The 18,567-nt window shown below is 59.7% G+C and overlaps 1 protein-coding gene across 3 annotated transcripts in view; it reads left to right on the top strand.

Annotated features, from left to right (window-relative positions):
• PBX1 (PBX homeobox 1) overlaps window positions 1-18,567 on the top strand; it is a 211,578-nt gene that overhangs the window by 170,946 nt on the left and 22,065 nt on the right. For all 3 annotated transcript variants that reach the window (XM_008153097.3, XM_054711683.1, XM_028127796.2), the window contains 3 exons: window positions 2,295-2,485; window positions 8,259-8,394; window positions 11,750-11,909. In XM_008153097.3, coding sequence (XP_008151319.1) covers window positions 2,295-2,485; window positions 8,259-8,394; window positions 11,750-11,909 — 487 coding nt within the window. The remainder of the gene's footprint in view (window positions 1-2,294; window positions 2,486-8,258; window positions 8,395-11,749; window positions 11,910-18,567) is intronic.

The following is an 18,567-nucleotide window of genomic DNA, read 5'->3' as shown; positions in this document are numbered from 1 at the left end:
CCGGGAAGGGACCGAACTTGACCTCCAGCAGTGCCCTCCGTCCCAGAAACCGCCCACCTGTGTGGGTTGCACTGATTGGCCTTTGTAACCCGGCCCTGGTTCTGAGGGGGCGGCCCAGCACCAGGGCCGAGCCTGGGGGATGGAGAAGGGGGGCAGGCAGTTGAAGTCTGGAGAGATCTGGGCCGGGATGTTCTGTCGTCTTCCCGGACTTGGAACGCCGTACGCTGCTGGCTGCACGTCCAAGCAGCTGGCCCGCAGCTGTGTGGCTGCCCTTGGGCAATGGGTGGGGGCCCCACTGTCTGCCTGTGTCTGAGCGGGAGGCCCGGGAAAGGCAGTGTGAGTACTTTTATCCTCAGCAACGAAGACATTCATTTTGGCCGCGCCCTGTAGCTTCGCGGTGGGAGCCAGTGCCCTTGGCAATGTCTCCTCACCGGCCCCCAAGGTGGGGCTGTGGAAAGCTGCGGCTGCTGCTCCGACCCCGCACCCCACCCCAAGCCTCCTGGAGTCCCACAGCTCACTGCCGGGTTTACCCCCTTTTCTGTACACGGAGTGGGGTGGTTCAGGGCAGAAGAAACTTATAAACAGAGCCTGTTTCTATGGTAGCATTTTAGTGGCGAGCAGGGGCCACCTGGACCCCATTGTCCATGGATTTGTCCTCAGCAGGTGTCTGCAGAGTAGAAGGAAGGCACCTAGGAGCCCTTTTGTTTTACCGGGAGGGAGGCTGAGGCCTGGAGGAGCTCACCCAGCTGTGATAATACATCGGGTCCCTAGGTATCGGTCTTTGAAGAGATGGTGATACACGTTGAGATGGTCCCACACGAATACAGTAGCTCAGTTCATGCTCGCCGCCTCCTTGTCACCCACGTCACTCATCAGGAAGATGAGGCAGAGACGTGAAGTCAGGTGACTCCCGAAGGCCCTCAGCCAAGGGAGCCGGAGGGGACTCCTCCTCGGCCTCAGCTGTGTCCCAGCGACGGGCCCCATCCGCAGGGCACGGCTCAGGAGTGTGGGCACTGCCAGGCTCGCTAGAGGGTCAGGAATGATCGCGCCCACCCAAACGAACAGAGGGAGGCTCTGGGTGGCGACAGGGTTCACCCAAATCTGCAAGGGGCAGGTCAAGGCCAGCCTCCCAGGCCCAGAGGATGCATCTCTGCGTAGCTTTGGGCAGCCACGCTCAGAGGATCGCTCGGGGAGGGGCAGCGGCCGGGACTGTCGCTGCATCACTGACCAACAGGAGGGCTTTGTGCTGCCGAAACGTGGCAACGCCTGTTGCCGATCACGAATGCATTTCGTGGTTAAGATTGGGCTGGACCTCTGAGTCTTGGGTTCCCACAGCAGCCTGTTGCCTTTTCCTGTACACATCGACTCCGCTTTGACGACAGTGCGTGAGCTCACCTGGAAACAGGTGATGAGGAGAGTGCTTTACCGAGTGCCGAGCTGGGAAACCTGGCTGCAGGGGATAAGGACAGAAACTGAAAGAAAGGGCAGCGAGTCAGAGGGGCGGGCCAGGATGCCTGGGCCCGAGGGCACCGCGGTCACACCCTGCTGGGCTCTTGTCTGCAGGGCGAGGCCCTGAACCCTCCAAGCCCCGTGGTGAGGCTGTGCCTGTGGGCCCCCCCGCGTTGTGGACACGGGGCCTCCCAGAGCCAGCGAGGAGGGACTCCTCGTAATGAAAGTAGGAGTGGAAATGGATTGATGGGAAAGCTTAGAATCCCAGGATCCTACCCTTCCGTGGACGAGGCAGGACGTGCTTTTGTGACCCCAAACTCTGTGGCTGTGAACACCGGGGTCAAGGGTTGTGACGTGCATTTTACACTGAAGTTATCTTCTTGTCTTTCACAGTAGTAAAATCATGAGGAAAAAAAGATCAAAACATGATTAAGAATTTTCTTTTCTCTTAAAATCTATATGTGGCCCAAGGTTAGCGTCAGGGCTGATGGGTTTCCAGCCGTCACTTAGTCTGTGCCTCCGATTTGTCAAAATGCCACCAACGCCCGGTGCATCCCTGCACACACATCCCGGGGTGCCGCACAGCCCCCCCTCCCCTCACCTGCGTGTCCTGTCCCCGCAGCATCCCTGCACACACATCCCGGGGTGCCGCACAGCCCCCCCTCCCCTCACCTGCGTGTCCTGTCCCCGCAGCATCCCTGCACACACATCCCGGGGTGCCGCACAGCCCCGCCCCCCGGCCCCTCACCTGCGTGTCCTGTCCCCGCAGCATCCCTGCACACACATCCCGGGGTGCCGCACAGCCCCGCCCCCCGGCCCCTCACCTGCGTGTCCTGTCCCCACAGGCCTGCAACGAGTTCACCACCCACGTGATGAACCTGCTGCGCGAGCAGAGCCGGACCAGGCCCATCTCCCCGAAGGAGATCGAGCGGATGGTGAGCATCATCCACCGCAAGTTCAGCTCCATCCAGATGCAGCTCAAGCAGAGCACGTGCGAGGCCGTCATGATCCTGCGCTCCCGGTTCCTGGACGCGCGGTGAGTCGCCCTCGGCCTGGCCTCTGGGAGCGTCCAGGGGGCTGGGGCTGGGTCCTGCTCCAGGCCCCGGTTTCCCCAGGGAGCCGAGGAAGGGCGTGGGCCAGGGAGGCCGCTGTGGCCAGAGCTGCAGGAAGCGTGGGGTTGGCGGGGGCGGGGGGGGGGGGCGTCCATCCCGGAGCAAGGACAACGTGGCTAAGGTGACAGCAAAGTCAGGACTTTGTCCTACCACTGGGGACCTCCTCTTTTTAATTTACTGATGAGAGAGAGAGAGAGAGAGAGAGAGAGAGAGGGAGGGAGAGGGAGAGAGAGAGAGAGAGAGAGAGAGAGAGAGAGAGAGAGAGAGACGTTGATTTGTTGTTCCACCCATTTTTGCATATTCATACTTGATCCATTAGTTGATTCTGTATGTGCCCTGACCAGGGATGGAACCCACAACCTTGGTGTATGGGTTCGACGCTCTCACCCCCTGAGCGCCCGGCCAGGCAGGGACCTGCTCTGTGGGCCCATAAGGCAGTTCCGTTTGAGAGCTGGGATCCCCTCCCGGCCGTGCAGGCCGATCGCCACGTGCCGTGCTCCGGGCTGGGGCTGGGAGAACAGACGGTGAGACCGGTCCCGGGGCACAGGGAGCGAGGACTGCTCCAGGGGCCGAACCTTTGGGATTGCTGCTCAGGACCTCGTGTGAGTTCAAATAATTCAGTTGAAACCATGGATGCAAAGGCCCTTTAAGACCGAACCTGAGAACAGGTGACAAGCCACGGGCTCTCAGCCTCTCCTCCCAGACCAGAGGGTTCGGGCAGCGCTGGACTTCCCCGGACGGCGTGGGGATTGCGCCTGCTGCGGGGGGCACCGTGTGACCTCGCAGGCGCCCCTCGAGAGGCTGCCTTGCTGGCTGCACCTCGTCCCCAGGGGCCTCTCCCACGAAGGCAGTCACCTTCCTTGTGTCATTTTCTGAAGACAAGCCCAGTCTCCGATTTTTATTAATCAACAGTTAGCTGTGTCGGGGGGTGGGGGGCGGGGCGAGGGGGTGCACCATTTCACGGTCATAGTTTTTCAGACAGACTGGCTGCTCTCTTTGCATTTGTCTCCCCTGGAATCGTGTGTTTCCGCTCCATCGTGGCCTTTGCCACCCACAGGCTGGGCATCTCCTCACTCCCTGTTGTTCGGTGTGTTGTGGCCCGGCCAGCAGCCTGCCTCTGGGCCGGCGGAATAGCCACGAGAAAGTTAAACTGAGGATGGCTTTTCCCGGCTGGGCGTGCCGACGAGTGGGGAGGGGGGTCCCCGAGGCAGGACCCTGCGTCCCCCTCCTCCAAGGCCGCCAGCCCGGCTTCTCTCACGCGGGCTGTTCCTCGCAGGGCGGCCTGTCAGGTCCCTCCCTGAGTGCCGCCGCCACTCTGCCATCCCCATGGCAACGCCCCTCGTTAGAATGCCGGAGCTGGTATTTATGTTGGCAGATACTGAAAAAAGAAAAGTTGGACCCAGACTGAGTTCTTTTCAAGAAAGGAGGCGGGGAGAAGGGGCAGGCCGGTGCCCAGACTGTTCTTGCCGCAATCCTGCCGCAAAGCCAGGGCCTCGGCGCCATGGCCTCCACGCCGACCGTTCCCTTCGGCCCGGGACCATCCCCTTCGGCCCGGGACCATCCCTCCCAGGGACTTCGTCCTGCTTGGGTTGCGACCTCTGAGTCGTGGCCTCTGAGCCACGGTCCCAGGGAGCACAGCTGAGCCAGCCGTCCTTGGCGTTTATTCTGGGGGGATATTTGGTGTCAGTGAAAGAATGTAACCCCAACGCCGTCCCGGGCCGAGCCAGTGGCTTTCCGAGCGCAAACACAGCGTGCGGCGGCTGCCGGGCAGCGTGGCCTCTTCCCGCTGCAGCGGGCCAGGCTGCGGGGCTCAGCGGAGAGGTCCCAGGGAGGGGAACATGCAGGGGGACGCGTGTGTGCTAGGTCACCATACATGTAGACATGAGCGTTCCTGCTGTGCTGTGTACACCCCTGTGTTCGCTCTCTGTTGTCCCCTAACATGGCACATGCCTCACCGTCCCTGCTGCCTGGGGTCGCCAAGCCGTGACCCAGGTGCCGGCCGAGGCCGGACTCACCTGAGGCGCGGGGTCTCTTCCAAACTCGCTCCACGGCGCGGAGTTCATTCCCACAACTCGGGGGCAGGTCCGGGCTCTGGGAGCCGCCCCTCCAGCAGGCGGCCCGCACAGCCGGCGCAGGAGGGTCCTGCCGTGGCAAGCGTTAGCCCAGGGCCCCTCTCCACGGACTCCCATCCGAGGACCAGAGCCTGCGCTGCTCTCAGCACCCCCACACCCCCGCTCCCAGGAGCTGTGGGCGCGGGTCCCCACAGGCTCCGTAGAATCCGCCTTCCCCCTCTTCCCTGAGCTCTGCCCAGGTTTCGTCCATGCAAGTCATTTCCTTTTTCTCTGCCTTATGTTGGCTTAACTGAGCCAGAAAATGGTGGCTTAAAAATTCCACTCACCCATTAATTCACTCATCCATTCACTGTTCATTGTCTCATGCCATGTACCAAGCCTCGTGCTGGGAAAGTGTGGAGATTAAAGCGGTTTATGGACAGGGTGCCAAGCTCGAAGACCTAGTAAGCTAGCGCTCAGAATCCGAACTCTCCTCCTTTTCTTTGTAGTTAAAGAGAGAGAACTTATAAACCCTCTTAATCAGCGGCCGCCGACCGGTGGGCCGTGAGGTCCGAAAGGTTGGCGACCGCGGCTCTCAATGACTGTCTGGTGTCTTTTCGATGCCATTGTGCTGGCGAGAACAGCGAGAACGTCACCATGGTGTGAGCTGTCGTGTGCGCCTCCCCGAGAGAGCGGCTGCAGAAAGGGAACCGGGACGGGGCCGTGGAAGAGGAAGGACCAGGGAGGCCGCCAGAAGGGCTCTGTAGAGATGGAGTTGTTCATCGAACAGAGTTCTTGCTCGCAGCCAGATGCTGAGTTAGCACCGGAACAGCAAAGATGAGAAAGGCTACGTGGGTCCCGGCTTCGGGAGCTCACTCAGGGCACAGAGGCTCTTAGACGCCACGCAGAACCGCCCGTGAATCCTGGGACACAACTGTCAACCCCGCGTGGCCGGGAGGGGTCGGGGGGGCACCGTCCTGAGTCTCAGAGAAGCGTGAGGTCAGCGTGGCAGGAGCCGTGGACGGCAGTGCCCTGCAGCGGCCACGCAGCACTGCCTGAGTGCTCCCGGCCTGGGCCCTCGGTTTCAGATGAGCATGGAACAGCCCCTCCCCGTGGGGCTGCCGGCAGCTGGGAGACACACACCTGTGCACAGGCTGGTGAGAAAGGCACGGCGGGTGGGAAGGCAGAGTGTGGAAGCCAGGAGTGTCTTTGGGGAGCGGGCGCATGTGGTGTGGCTGGGCGAAGTTGTGTAAGCAGGGCTAGGATTGGGGGAAATGGCACCAGGGACAGGATGGACCCCCCTGGAAAGCAAGAGCTGTGCCCTGTATCCAGGACCAGCAGGGCTCAGGCTCGGGTCAGGGTCAGGGGCAGAGTGAGGGGTAGTGTTAGGGGTAGGGGTAAGGCTAGGGTTAGGGTTGGGGTAGGGGTAGAGTCAGGGTTAGTGTTAGGGTTAGGGTTAGGGTTGGGGTATCGTCAGGGTAGGGCTAGGGGTAGTGTTAGGGGTAGGGTTGGGGTAGGGGTAGAGTCAGGGGTAGTGTTAGGGGTAGGGTTAGGGTTAGGGTTAGGGTTAGGGTTAGGGTTATGGTTAGGGTTAGTGTTAGGGGTAGAGTTAGGGGTAGGGCTAGGGGTAGTGTTAGGGGTAGGGTTGGGGTAGGGGTAGAGTCAGGGGTAGTGTTAGGGGTAGGGTTAGGGTTAGGGTTAGGGTTAGGGTTAGGGTTGGGGTAGAGTCAGGGTAGGGCTAGGGGTAGTGTTAGGGGTAGGGTTGGGGTAGGGGTAGAGTCAGGGGTAGTGTTAGGGGTAGGGTTGGGGTAGGGGTAGAGTCAGGGGTAGTGTTAGGGGTAGGGTTAGGGTTAGGATTGGGGTAAGGGTAGAGTCATGGGTAGTGTTAGGGGTAGGGTTGGGGTTGGGGTAGGGGTAGAGTCAGGGGTAGTGTTAGGGGTAGGGTTGGGGTAGGGGTAGTGTTAGGGGTAGGGTTAGGGTTGGGGTAGAGTCAGGGTAGGGCTAGGGGTAGAGTCAGGGTTAGTGTTAGGGGTAGGGTTAGGGTTGGGGTAGAGTCAGGGGTAGGGCTAGGGGTAGGGTTGGGGTAGGGGTAGAGTCAGGGGTAGTGTTAGAGGTAGGGTTAGGGTTAGGATTGGGGTAAGGGTAGAGTCATGGGTAGTGTTAGGGGGAGGGTTGGGGTAGGGGTAGAGTCAGGGGTAGTGTTAGGGGTAGGGTTGGGGTAGGAGTTGAGTCAGGGGTAGTGTTAGGGGTAGGGTTTTGGTTAGGGGACAGCATGTATGGTGCTTAGCAACGTAAGTCCACAATGCCTACGTGTCCCACTCTACAATCTCTCAGATTCAAGGAGTTTTTTCCCTAATATGCTGCATTTATCGGGGCATAATTCACCCACGTCCATATTCCTTAAATTCAAAACCTAAAGACCGACTCTCCGAGGTTTGATTGGCCTGGTTCTCGAGCTGATAGCACTTCAAGCCCAAGCGAGTAGCGGGTGTCTGCGGCCGAGCACCTATCCTGGGGAGTGTGTCATTTCACTCGGTTTCTTAGATCCTGACCAATCCTGGCCCCGGGGTTCGCCGGCCTGGGCTGTGTGGCCGAGGCTGCCACCGCCGGGAAGGAGCGGAGCAGGCCCACCAGGGGTGAGGCCTCCGGGAGATTACCCCTCATTCACACAGCGAGGCTCAGGCTCTCCCCGTCAGGGCAGCCCTCGGGGCGCAGGGCCCCGGCCCGGACAGCTGTCTTCTCCGGCCAAGAGGAAGCCAGAGGTGATGCCAGGACAAGCTTGGGAGCAGGTAGCACGGCCCTTCCCCCAGATCCCGTCCTGCGGGAGCTTCAGACACGTGCCTGCTTTCCAGTTGGGTTTCTAATTCCATCTGCCCGGTTCTGAGGCGGGTGACCCAGAAACCCAGCGTGATTGGGAGAGTGGCTCGGTCTTGCCAGTGTCTGGACAGATGTGGCTCATACCTGTGGACAGATGGTGCTCACCCGGTAAAATCAGGCACTTCATTGTGTTAATTAATCCACGCGGGACCCTGAAAACAATATTAGCTGACTTTCCTGTCTAGCAAGGTGGTCCGCGCTTTCTGTTGGCTAAATTGGGAAATTCTATCCTGGCACAACCAGGGCCGTTCTGGGCATCTTGTCCATAAGGAAAAGCTTTTGACAGAAGCAAGAAAGGCAAATGAGCTCATTTTATCTTAAAGAAGGACCCCCCCCCCGCCCCCGCTCGGGTGGGGGGACGACCGCATCTGCAGTGGCCGTGTCCCCGCCCAAGGCCTTCTGGGAGGAGGCAGTGAAGGAATTCTCACTTTAAATTAGTTCAATTAGCACTTTTTTTAAGGGCAGAAAAACGCTTTTATTCAAAAAGTGGTCCCGCTCAGCCACCTGTGTGGCAGGAAAGAAGTCAGGGGCGTCTCCTCTGCCATTTAGGGCTGTTCTTACCTGGAGGTGCCGCTTCGCTCCGGGGCCCTTCTGCATGCCAGGCCTTCCTCTGGGCCTCACAGTGGGGGTGCGGGTGATGGTTGTGGCAGCCAGCCCCTGGGCACAGCCCCCTGAAACCGTGTCTTCTCCCCGTGGACCTCCTCTCCTGTGGGTGTGAATTCTGTGTGAACGCGTTTTTGTGTCTCTCTGCTCCCTTTCTTCCATGCAGGCGGAAGAGACGGAATTTCAACAAGCAGGCCACGGAAATCCTGAATGAATATTTCTATTCCCATCTCAGCAACCCTTACCCCAGTGAGGAAGCCAAAGAGGAGCTGGCCAAGAAGTGCGGCATCACCGTGTCCCAGGTGAGGCCGCTCAGCCTGCGCCTGGGGGCGGCGGGGGGCGGCACTCAGCCTCGGGGTCCGCAGGCTCTCGCAGCTGAAGCCCTGAGACAGCGGGGTCCGCCTGCTCCGTGTGAAAAGGGAGCTTCGGCCAGGGCCTGGGGACTGGCCAGGGACCAGCTGGAACCAAAGACCCGGTGGAGGGCTGTGAGACGGGGCTCGGGGTCCTCGCACCGACAGCCTGCTGCCTCCACACGGAGGTGCTTACTTGACCTTGGAAAGCTCTCCTGTAGTTTCTCAGCCACAGGCCATTCCTTAGCCCGCTTTCTGCCCCACCCAGGACCTCCTCTAGTCAGGGGACGAACTTTCACGTGAAAGGGACAGACGCGCCTTCTCTCCGTGCTCACCGACGAAGGTGTGGGGAATTAACGCCCCGGTGTGCACTGGGGGGGTCGCACACGCCTCCGAGTGCCCCTCCCCCGGGAGCGATGACCTGGCAGGTGTCCGTTGTCAGGGCAAGATGCAGGATATGGGATGTTCACAGACGTGAGTCTTCATTCGTGTGAGAAGGAGAGGAGGCAATATTCATATGTAAGGAGGTCCGTGCGAACTTCTCGCTCAGTTGGAACCCTGGATTCCACCCCGGTCTCTAGCTGGGACCAGGAGGGAGAGTCTGAAATCTACCGCAGAAAGGTTTCCTCAGAATTATGTCACGTGAAGAGACCCACCTGGGTCTCCGTAGAGGGTGGGGCGGGGGGAACTGATGTAGTGGGGGGTTCGCTGGACAGCTGCCAGGCCTCTTGAACAAGCTGTGCCGCTGTACTTGCCTGAACGGAGTCCTGGCTCCCGGTGCTCCCTGCAGGGCGCACTCCCATCAGCCTGCGATTAGCCAAGCGGAAGTAGGCCTGGCCAGAGCACGGTCTCCACCCCGGGGATCCCGATGACGAGCTCGCCAGGGGCTCCCCACACGCTGTGTGGTTTTGCAGCAGCCTTAGCAACACCCTTCCAGCAAGATCAGGTGGGAGGACCCACTCCTTTTCTGCTCCCCCTTCCTTAGGCACTGACCCAGGAAGGTCATCTCCAGTCCCGACAACCCAGGAAGCACCCTCCCGGGGCAGGGGCGGTGGGTCCTTTGTCTTCGATTCCAACCCTTCTCCTCTGCACCTAGACCCTCGGTCCCCGGGGAAGGAGAAGTGACTCTTCGGTTTGCTGGGTGTTGGGCAGGCGCCAGCTGTGGACCAGGTCCCTAACTCCCAGCCAGGGCCCTCCCTCCCTCCCTTCTTTCTTCGTGAACAATTGCCCCTCCCAATCCTGAATCAGAATCTCAGGGGCGGCGGGGAGGCTGGGAATCTGTCCCAGCAGCTCTCCCTGCACTTGGCTTGGCGAGCACTGTTCTGCGTGCTGAGTGACCTCATCCACGTTCACGGCCGCAGACATACCTACTCCCCCGGAGCGCCAGCCTCACAGGACGCTCCATGCGGTGCCCACAGGCTCTGGAGGCGTCACAGGTTCACAAGCCCTCGGAGTCTCCAGAGGAGTGAGGGCTCCACCTTCCTGGGACGGTGCCTGCAGGCCCCTCAGGCCGTGATGCTGAGCAGTGAGGCCATTAGTGAGACACGGGTCCTACATGCCGCCCAGGGCGTGCGACAGCCCCTGGTGGGCGACCAGGCATTCCGGACGGACCTGGCACCTTCCCTCCCGTTCAGCTGTTCCCGCCTAGAAGGGAACTGTCCCCAACATGTCCCCCTGCACCTCTTCCTTCTCCTGTTTTCTCGCTTGTAGCTGATTTCATCATCCCTCAGGCGTGTCCTTTCTTCCTCAAAAGTCCCCCAAACACCATCATCCCCCCGTTTCTCAGCTCATCCAGGCCCCCCCAAGGTCAGTGTGTGTTTATTGCCCTGTCCCACCAGCAGGCAAAGGCAGCCAGGTTACGTTGATGCACATGGACAGTGGGGCGCTGTCCAGGGAGAACGGGTTTGGGGTGGACTGCACAGTGTGGGTGAGTGGCCCGCTGTGCCCCCTTCTGGCTTACCTCTGTTTTTCTGTTGCACAAGCACTTACAACACACAGGGCGTTTCCTCATTGGCTGTCTCTCGTGTTTACTAATCCCGCAATGGCACGGTTTGATTTTCACAGCAAAGCCTTGGCGTGTCTGCTGTATCACACGCTGCATAGAGCGATGGGGGTCAGCGTGAGAGACTGTGAATCTTGCTCATGGATTCAAAAGTCGGTGTCACTTGCAAGAATTCCCTTTGTCTGCCTTCGGCCTAGACGCTGTGTGTGCTGAGGCGCAGGAGCCGCCGCCCGCCCTCGCCAGGCTCAGAGTCCGCTTTGTAGTTATGTAAGCCCCGCATTTTAGTGCTAAGTCACATCTGGAATCTGGGGCAGGCACGCGCCTTCCTAGGCCGGGACTGGGGAGGGAGGCTCACGGGCGCTGCCCCACTTGAGTCTGGCAGAGGCCGGGACAGCTGCTGTGAGCCTCGCCAAGGGACTGAATTCACAGCGAACGGAAACCAGGTCTATTCTGAGTGTTGGCTTGCACACGGGAGCCTGGAGCCCCAGTTTCTCCCCAGGTCAGGAGGGCGGGCCTTGCACACACAGCGAAGCCTGTGGGCCTGACCCCATGGACGCTGACGCGGTCTGAGCACCACGGCTGAGCATCCAGTCCACGTGAAGTTACCTAACCCCGAAAAGTCTGCATTTAACCCATCAAGGTGAACCGAGATTTACATGGATACTGAAAGGTCGGCGTATGTTTATTGTCCAAAGTCAGCGTTAGCATTGCTATGACAAAGAAAATTCTTGCAAACACTGCACTCATTGTTTTTTATGTTTTTATTTTTATTTTAAAAAATATGTTTTTATTTTATTAGAGAGATAGAGAGAAAGAAACATTGATGAGAGAATCATTGATCAGTTGCCCCCTACTGGGGATGGAGCCCAAAACCCAGGCGTGTGCCCTAACCAGGAATCCACCCGGCGACCTCTCAGTGCCCAGGACAACGCTCACCCAACTGAGCCACACCAGCCAGGGCCAAAACTACACTTAATTTTAAAAGCATGTTGTTTTAGTGTCATACTTGACAGGTCAGCAAATTCCCGGCGCTTGCCTGGCCTGAGGGTCCTGGTTTAAAGAGTGGCTCCTGCTAGGGGAGTTTTTGTCGCTGTGGTTGTGGGAATTGTGTTGGGTTCAGCGAGAGAGTCTTGTTTTATCGTTGCTGCTCTCAGCTCTTACTTCAGACCTTTTCCTCAAGGTTGTGAAATCTGAACTGGAGAACCGCCCCCCCCCCCCCACCTCTTCGGCTTCCCCTCCCCCCCACAAGGGCCCTGTTGTGGCGGAGGAAACGCTAACCTTCTCATCTTCTCTCACACGCTCTAGGTATCAAACTGGTTTGGAAATAAGCGAATCCGGTACAAGAAGAACATAGGTAAATTTCAAGAGGAAGCCAATATTTATGCTGCCAAAACGGCTGTCACTGCCACCAATGTGTCAGCCCACGGAAGCCAGGCTAACTCACCCTCAACTCCCAACTCGGCCGGTTAGTTTCCTCTTTGATCTGGGGGGACTGGGCTCCGTGTTGTACTCGCTTTTCTGCACCGGGTTTTCTCCAAGCCTCCGGCTTCCCCATTTGTGAATCTGCGTGTCCTTTTGGCTGTCAGTGCCCTGAGGGGTCCCTTTCATTCCCAAAGAGGGATGTGTCCGCTGCTCACACGCAGGGCTTGCCTGGAGGTGAGCACAGGTGTGTCTGTTCAAGGTAAATCGGTTGGTTTTGAGGAGGTGACGCCACGTTCCCCCTTCAGAGATGCCGTGAGGAAGCTCGATGGCTCGTGGGTACGTGGACATGGTCCCGGGTCCTAGCACTTGGTCTGTTTCATGGAACCTGATGCTTGTCCGATTGCTGCATCACATACAGGCCGGGTCACGGTCACCTACGAGCCAGGTTCCACGCGTGAATATTCACTCTTCCAGCCGACATCTCAGTGGGTGTTCAGTTCTGCAAAGTCAGACTGTGATATCTATGCTTCTGATAGTTGTTATTCTTTACCATTTTATTTTGTTCGGTTCCTATATGTAAAGTACACAAGGAAATTGCCCGTCATTAACTCAGATGATTCCGATTTCGGTCTTCACGTTATACTCGGTCCTGTGCTGTGTTCCTGGTTTTATGCACCGTCACTCCGGTTCCAGAGTTTAGGGTCACAACTTACATTTTGGGGTGTGCTTTATCTCATCCAGCCTGAACTCCTTCCCCCTGTGGAAAAAACATAGTCACAATGCGTAAAATATAACCTTAGTGTTTGTGTGCTCTGGAGGATATGCTGGTGCTTTTTTCTAAGGGAAAAACCAGAAATATTTCCTAATGAAATGAGTTTGACCTCAGATTATGGCAGTTTACCCAGGGCTGGGTGTGCACGTGTGAGAAAATCGATGCCTCCAATTGTAAAGAGTCGCACATTTAAATATGTGAGCTCTTAATGTTGAAAATCTAACGCCCAGCCTTTCTGGGGGCACGTGGGACCTCTGACCCCAAAGCTTGTTTGTCCACTGAGGTCCCCTCCCCGCTGTGATGGTTGTTCTTGGAGACACGAGGCCCTGGATGCACAGATCTATCGCCATGAGGTTCTCCACGTCTCGGGGCGGTGCCATCACAGCCTCCCTTTCTTTAAACGGAACCCGCGTGGAGGGCCTGGGCTCTGCGGACGTGGCGTGGTGAGCGCAGCATCGGCCCAGCCGTTCCTCCCGGCACCCCAGGAGGGGAGCGGGGCGTGCGTGCTGTGGAGGTTCTGTGTGTCTCCTTCTCGTTGTGGTGTGACTGACGGAGGATCGAAGCCAACAGGTTAAGAACCAGAGCTTCCTCCTGCCCCGCTGGCCGTGATGGAGCGTGTCGGACCCAGCGACCCGGTGGGCGTGCGCCGCCAGCAGGCGGTTTCGCGGCGTCTTTGGGAGAAGGACAGTTTGTCAGCAAAGCGCACTCCACTCCGCACTCCGCAAAGGTTATCGTAACGCAGAGCAGAGGGCAAATGGCTTTCCTCTCCCGTAGATCTGCCCCGCAGATGGCGGCGGGATTTATGGCGCGTCCTCGGACGGGCCCTGTGACTCCCCTCGTCACGACTCGGTGACGTTCCTCCTTTCGTGGAGGAGCGAAGAGAGCAGGCAGCACTCACCCCTGCCTCTGGCCTCTCGGAATGTCCCTGTGATTACGGCCTCCTGAAGTTTTTCTGGTGGCTTCAACGTCATGTGACTTTTCTGACACAAAGTAAGTGATCCCGGGAAGGCGGAGCCACGGCCCGCAGGTGTGCTGAAGTCACTGGAAAGAACGTGCCGAGGAGCCCCTGCGCGGCTTCCTCTGGAGCAGAGCAAAGGGGGCGTGCTGTGTGGGCAGCAGCGGGCCTCTAAAGGACACACGTGTCAACACGAGACACCCGGCGTGTCTGTGCTCTCCGGCGCCTGCACAGCCCACATCGCTGCACTGAGCGGGGAGAACGCTGAGGAGGCCGAGCGGTCACAGCCGGTGTTTCTAATGCTGCCGTTAGCTCTTCCAGTGGTCGGCAAACTCATTAGTCAACACAGCCAAATACCAACAGTACAACGACTGACATTTCTTTTGAGAGCCAAATTTTTTAAACTTAAACTTCTTCTAACGCCACTTCTTCAAAATAGACTCGCCCAGGCCGTGGTATTTTGTGGAAGAGCCACACTCAAGGGGCCAAAGAGCCGCATGTGGCTTGCGAGCCGCAGTTTGCCGACCATGGGCTCTTCGATAAGCCTAACGCAGACGTGACGGTGAAAGCAGACGGCAGGTTTTAGACCAAAGGAAATCTGGAAATGCGCTGGGCTGGTTGGAAGCCTCCTGCTCCGGAACCTTGGAGCCTTCTGGTCCCTGTCGAGGCGGGAGTTGTCTGGGAGGTTTGCTCGCTGTAAATTGCATTCCTCCTGCAAGGACGACGCTGGGCCAGCGGCTCCCCGAGGCTTCCCTCCAGAGCTGCTCTCCTCCCGTTGTCCAGCCACTTCTGAGTGTCCCTGTTGGCTGAGACGCAGGTCTGCTTCCTTCAGCTTATTTCATAAAACCACCTAAAACTGGGACCTGTGGTGGATAGTGAGCATCTAGATCAGTGAGCATGCCTGGCAAATGCCGTATTTTATACCAGCAGAGTTGGCAAGTGGATGCAGAGGAAGAATAGAAGGGAAAAAAAAGGATGCAAAAGTGGGGGCCCATTGAAGTAATAATTATAACCCTGGGTCCCAAAAATTCCTCTGAGAAGACCTTGAGGGACAGTCCCCAGGACTCTGGATGATGAGATTACAGACGAGAGCTGATCTCCCAGATAGAGGGGGCCCTCTGGGGAAGGTAGGATTATCTTTTGGGAAGTTTGGAGGACATTTCCGCATCCAGGAAAGAAGAAATTGGCTGTGCTTTGCCGGTGTCCACGTGGCAGCACCGACATCAGCATGGGATCCGGATGTGTGACCAGCGAAGCACGCCCAGGTGGCAGCCTCTGCTCAGCTGCACGGATGTGCCGTGGGCGGCGGCAGGCCCCGCGTGGCAGGTCGCCCTCCGGCCCCGTTTAGTTAGTGGGAGCCCAGGTTCCTGTTCGCATTCCACCCGGAAACAGGAGGCCTGGTGCTTTGGGGGTGGTGGAGGATTGTCATGTGAAAGCCCTGGCCCCGGCTTCCTGAGAGGCGATCAGTGCAGCCCCATGGCCAGAGAGAAGGCCACGGCCAGGGAGGGTGCCTCGCCGGACCAGGCAACCCCAGGACCCTTGTCCTTGGTGTTCCAAAGCCCAGAGGAAGGCTCCCCCGGTGGTGGTTCTGTTGAGTTCTCTCTTCTGGTGTCCTCCCCTCCCGCCTCAGTGCAGAACGACAACACAGCCTCTCGGGACTGGGGCTCAGAACCTTGACCCGACCCACACCTGCCGCGGGCTCCCAGCACCTGCCGCGGGCTCCCAACACCTGCCGCGGGCTCCCAACACCTGCCGCGGGCTCCCAACACCTGCCGCGGGCTCCCAACACCTGCCGCGGGCTCCCAACACCTGCCGCGGGCTCCCAGCACCTGCCGCGGGCTCCCAGCACCTGCCGCGGGCTCCCAACACCTGCCGCGGGCTCCCAGCACCTGCCGCGGGCTCCCAACACCTGCCGCGGGCTCCCAACACCTGCCGCGGGCTCCCAACACCTGCCGCGGGCTCCCAACACCTGCCGCGGGCTCCCAGCACCTGCCGCGGGCTCCCAACACCTGCCGCGGGCTCCCAGCACCTGCCGCGGGCTCCCAGCAGCCAGGCGACCTTTCCCCTTTCTGCTTGGCCCTGAGCGGGAAGTAGCAGGGCTTTCGAGTTGGGCGGAGGAGGAGTCCTGGAGAAGAGAGAGGCCGGCCGGCGACACTCAGCCTTCCTCGAGCCCCACCTGGTGGGGCCTGACAGGCGGCCCCTCCTCTGTCTGCAGACGGAGGCCCATCTCCCTGCCGCGGCCACACACAGACGCAGTGGAGAGGACCGCACGCCGTCCTGTCACCGCGCTCAGCGGGAGCTTGCGTCCGGGACACCGGACTGTCTGCAGACACTTGGCGCTGTCCCTTTGGGAGGGCGGCCGGGGCCAGGGCCATGGGTGACCGTTCCGCAGCGCCGGTCCGGAACACCTGCCCACAGGAAGAGTGGGGTGAGAGGTCAGCGGTGCCGGGTCCGTAACCCCGCGCAGCACTGCGATTTCATCATTAGCATCCTCTGTTTTGGGAGATGAAGGTGACTGGTTTCCTTCTTCCTGCACAAATTTACGTGTCCTGGAGACTCTAGACGTGCAGTCCCCGGGACCCCCGCACTCACACGTCTGCCCGCGCCAACGCGTGGCGCCCACGGGGACCTAGGCTCCCCCTCGGTCTCCTTCGGGCAGTGGAGCTCCAGAGGAGCCCGGAATGTCGGGGTGGCAGCTGGAACCTCGCCCCTTCCCCAGTCCAGGCTGAGCCTGTGGGCGGGCCAGCGGTAGCGCAGCCTGCTTGTCTAAGTGGCGGTGATGTTACCGCCGCCCGCAGGGAAGGCCCGTGGCTGAGCAAGCGGGTGCTTCTGTGGGAATGGGGAGGCCGCAGCACCGCGGAGCCGCCCCACGGGCTGTGCCCCCACCCCTCCCCGGCTCCAGCGCAGGAGGAAGAACTGTCTTCTGTTACTTAGATGTCGGTGTGACCTTCCCTGAGGGCAGCGGCCGCCTGCAGACACACATGAGTCAGGAGCCCTGGTTGTGTGACACGCGTGCAGGAGGCAGCCCCACACACGGGAGCCCCCGTTACTGCTCTGAGTCCTGCCCTGCGCTGTCCTCGCTGTGTCCGTGCGGCCCAGGCACGTTACCATGACTCTATGCTCGTGTAGTTCTGAAACCGTGTGTTGATGGCAGCGTATGCCTTGTACCTGGCACATCCTGGGCCTTCGTGGTCATGGATGCCACATTCCCTGGCGTCGGGTACGCCTTGGGGTTCTCCCGGTTCTCGGTGTGTGGGCCACCAGCCAGCATCTGGAGGGTAGTGTTCCTGCTATTGGACGGGGAAGGGTCGCGCTCCTGCGCTCAGACTGCGCACTCCCGGGAAAGCCGAGAGCCTGTGAGCCGCTCCCGCTGGTTCTCAGAGTGGCCGGTCCTGGGTGCTGATGGCATTGGCGTGGGAGTGCATGTTGTCACCCTTACGGCAAAGTGGCTTTTATTATTTAGCTTCTATTTCTGGGATTCAAAGGAAAATTTAAGAGGGGGATAACTAGGGCATGGAGGCCTGGGATTGACAGGTCACCGTGAGGCTGACTAGGGATGGGGGGGCCTGGGCATCACCCCCGTTGGGAGACCAGAGCCGGAACCACGCAGACCTTGGGCCTGTGTTGCCTATTTTGCCTAAGACCCAACTTTTCTAATTTCTTTGGGATGAGCTACCCAGAGAAACGTGCCAGACGACACAGGATGCGTGCAGAGCTGTGGCAAGGCCGTAGTCTTCAGGCAGTGTCGGGGTGCCCACCCCCAAAGAAGGAACTCCGTTTCCCACCGGAAGGGAGCGAGCTCGAGCTCAGTTCATGCAGCAAAGTAGCTGGGTCCTTGCATGTCGAGGGGCGTCCCACAGAACCCAGGAAGACGCTGTTTCCTGTCTCAAGGTCGTCCCCAGGCGAGCATGCTCAGCTCAGTCTTGGTTCCTCTCAGGGCTCTCGAAGCGTGAGGATAGGACGGCTCGTTAGCGTAGGATGCGCTGCTAGAAGGCGTCCTTCCGCGGAGAAAACCGGAGCCCCGGCCCGCGTGGCGGAGCCCTCCGGCGGAGGCAGGGCGCTCCTGCAGAGCCAGGAAGGAGCCCGAGCTCAGGCAGGAATCCTTGTTGGGCGACTCCACACGGCGGTGCTGCCGAGAGCACGCGGCGAGAGCAGCCAGAGCGTCTGGCTGGAAAGCACAGAGTGGAAGGACCTGGTCCCTGCGTCTCCTCTTCCAGGCTAACGTCATGACTTAACCAAACCTTGCACGTCGGGCTTCCTTTCCTAATGCGCTGAGCTGCACGCTGACTTCAGAATAATCAGAAGCTCCCACACCCTCGTGTTTAGGTTGTGGGGGTGGGTTTTCCCAGGGGAGCCGGGGTGGGGCCAGGATGGACCTCAGGGCAAACTCCGGGGAAAGGCTCCATCTCGGGCAGATGCTCACCTGCCCCGCTGTGGGCCCTGTGCTATTATTCCTGTTGTTATCAGCACGCCATACTCACGCATGCTCACCGTTCCTGGCCCATTAACCCTGCTTCCTCTTCCTCCATAGCGGCAGGTAGCAGGGGAGGGTAGCGCATTCTCACACGTCTCCCCACCCCGGAGGCTTTCTTGGGCTGTTTGCCACCCAACAAGGAACTTCGCCTGCTTTCTAGAAATCAGGAATGTCAGCGGAATCAGCCCTGGGTCCCGCCCGCGAGGGCGCTGCTTCATGCACCCCGCCCCGCGGCCCCAGTGCAGGCGGGTGGGCCGACAGCAGCGTGTTCGGATGCAGCTGCCCAGCTCGTGCGCTCCAGGCGGGGGCGGACGTGGCGTGGACCAGCCCACGTTCTCCCGCGTGCGGTCCCCTGCCAGCCCTAGACCTCAGAGGCGGGAAGGGAGGCCTTAGGCCTGGAGACTGCCCAGCCCCACTAGATGAGCGGACAAGAATGTGCGGCCCCTCCCCCAACTGGGAGCTGCTGCGGGGCGGGCCTGGGGCGCCTGCCCACTGTGGCT

Source organism: Eptesicus fuscus, chromosome 22 (assembly GCF_027574615.1).
Source record: "Eptesicus fuscus isolate TK198812 chromosome 22, DD_ASM_mEF_20220401, whole genome shotgun sequence".
Classification (NCBI taxonomy): domain Eukaryota; kingdom Metazoa; phylum Chordata; class Mammalia; order Chiroptera; family Vespertilionidae; genus Eptesicus; species Eptesicus fuscus.
The sequence above is the reverse complement of the archived record's forward strand: the minus strand, read 5'-3'. Positions and strand labels throughout refer to the sequence as shown.